This window comes from Orycteropus afer, unplaced genomic scaffold (assembly GCF_000298275.1).
Source record: "Orycteropus afer afer isolate SDZICR_OR568_19922 unplaced genomic scaffold, OryAfe1.0 scaffold00562, whole genome shotgun sequence".
Lineage (NCBI taxonomy): Eukaryota > Metazoa > Chordata > Mammalia > Tubulidentata > Orycteropodidae > Orycteropus > Orycteropus afer.
The window spans coordinates 1,194,995-1,197,295 of record NW_006922149.1 but is presented as its reverse complement, the minus strand read 5'-3'; the positions used below and the strand labels follow the sequence as shown (position 1 = coordinate 1,197,295).

The 2,301-nt window shown below is 35.5% G+C and overlaps 1 protein-coding gene across 1 annotated transcript in view; it reads right to left on the bottom strand.

Moving 5' to 3' along the window:
- KCNN2 (potassium calcium-activated channel subfamily N member 2) overlaps positions 1-2,301 on the bottom strand; it is a 234,330-nt gene that overhangs the window by 8,465 nt on the left and 223,564 nt on the right. The window contains exon 7 of the mRNA XM_007955976.2: positions 1,285-1,412. Within this exon, the coding sequence (XP_007954167.2) occupies positions 1,285-1,412 (128 nt within the window). The remainder of the gene's footprint in view (positions 1-1,284; positions 1,413-2,301) is intronic.

Sequence of the window (2,301 nt, the reverse complement as noted above, 5' to 3'; positions counted from 1 at the left end):
AGTCTTCCATCCACAGAGTGGCTGGTGAGTTTGAACCACCAACCTTCTGCTTAGCAGTCAAATGCCTTAGGCACTGCACTACCAGAGCTCCTTTTTCATTAAAGAAGGTAGCAATTTTCTTAGAAGTATTCCTAAAATATAACTACTGCCATGGAGTAGGATGCAACTCATTGTGACCCTTCTTGGGTTTCTGAGGCAGTATCACTACGGAAGTAAATTGCCCAACCTTTCTTCCTATCTCCACAATTACTAACCTATTCCACATTTCTCGTGATACATTAGCAGGGCATTTGGTTGGAGAGGTGAAAGGATAAAAGATAAATATTTGTTTAGTGACATCCAGAGAATGTTAAGTACTATACTGTACATGAATTACCTAAATATGTAAGATAAAAATTCCAGGCTCGGTCTTTCTTGTCTGTGTACTAGTTCAGATTTGAGAAAACACAAACTTCTCATATATCTAAGAGATCTAGTGTTAACCCATACATGAGGAAAGTCACTTTCCTAAGCCAAAAATGTTAAAAGGAAATCTGTGTAGCATTATAATTGACACCTGCATGAATAATACTTACAGTAAAGATGTTGCGAACCTGGGGGAGAAAGACCCTGTGCTTTCAAATTATGATCAAAAGTTCCTAGATACAGATTTTCACTTTGGAAGTCTATGATAGTTATGATACATTGATCATTAAGTAGCCTGAAGAACTTAATTAAACACATTGAATAATGATGTCATGGATAAGTCAGAATAATAATAAAAAAAAAATGCAAAGGTCTTAGTAAGTATAACTGAGTACATAACATGGAGACATTTCCTAAAATTCGGATTAAAAAATAATATCAAATATAAGTATTAAATTTGTATAGTATCTTTATATAAAGATGTCTAGCAATATGTTAAAAAGCTACATATGAACTTTTTCATTCAAGATTTTGTAGTAGATACAAACAAAACATGCTAGAGCAAACTATATGGATATAAAAGGTTAGTTAAGAAATACAATATTAACTGAAATGGTTGTTTCTAAAGACAGAAATTGAGATGGCATTTTAATTAAAATATTAAATGAGGATCCTCCCAGTAATAAATTATTTTTAATCATGCAAGGAGCTGACAGTTTTTCTCAAGATTTCATTTATAAAATTATTAAATTACAAAATAATGTTTCTGGGAACAAACATGGAAATATTTTCTTCTTTCTTCCCCCATAAAAGAAAACAAGTATAAGAATCAAAAGCCAGAGATACAAAAGCATGGTGAAAATGGAAAATGGTACTTACTGATGAATAGCTTGCAAGAATTTTCGCTGATGTTTTCTTACTTTTGCATGATCTATCTTTTTTACTAGTTTTGTATTTTTGTAAATTAGCCATGTTTCCCTGAGTACATTGGCAGCTGCATTTTTCACCTGTTAAGAAAACAAACAATGTAGTTGATAAATTTCACAGTAGAATCCTTTGCAACTTTGCTGGGGGCCAGAGTTTCTATTCCAATGATCAAGGTGAATTGTAGCTCTTTTCTAGCAACTATTACTCAAAAAAACTCTTCTTCACTCTGCGCCTTTTTAGAAGTGTGTGTCTCACCATTGGAACAACATTCAAGTTGAACTATTAGGGAGATACTGATAACTTTCTGGCTAAACTCTGTCCTCCTCCCTCAGGAACCTTCTTTGTATTCAAGTACTTCCCCCTGCTCCAATCAAGAGGTGCTGATTTCTCTACCTGGTACTGCTACTGTTCTTCATTTTCCTGGGGAAAGGCAAAATGCCAGCAGGACAAGATTAATCTTGTCCTTTGCAAGTTTGCTGAGTCTTTCTGGCTCTGCATGCTTCCATTGCTGAATGTATGAATAGATCCAATGCCTATAGGCTCCCAGACTAATTGAGCAATCTGTATGCTTGTAAACATACTTTAATTAATACTGAAGAGTTTGTTGGAAATATAAATATATTCCATTTCAAATGTAAAGGATGCAAGCATTACAATAACATGATCAAGGCACATTCCAACTGATGGGAGGCATGAGTAGTTTAGGAATGGTATTCAATCACTTGCATTCTTGATGAAAGTCTTCAAAAAACTGCCAGAGCAGATAGAGGCCCAGCCAAGGACACATTGTATCCTCTTCCTTATTTGTGTTATAGGTGTCATCAGAGCTTTGGGTTGGCTTGTGGATTATTCTAGGAAGTTGTTCCATTTATGCTTTGTGTTGTTGTTGTTGTTAAGTGCCGTCGAGTCGTTTCCGACTCATAGCGACCCCATGCACAGCAGAACGAAACACTGCCCAATCCCGCGCCA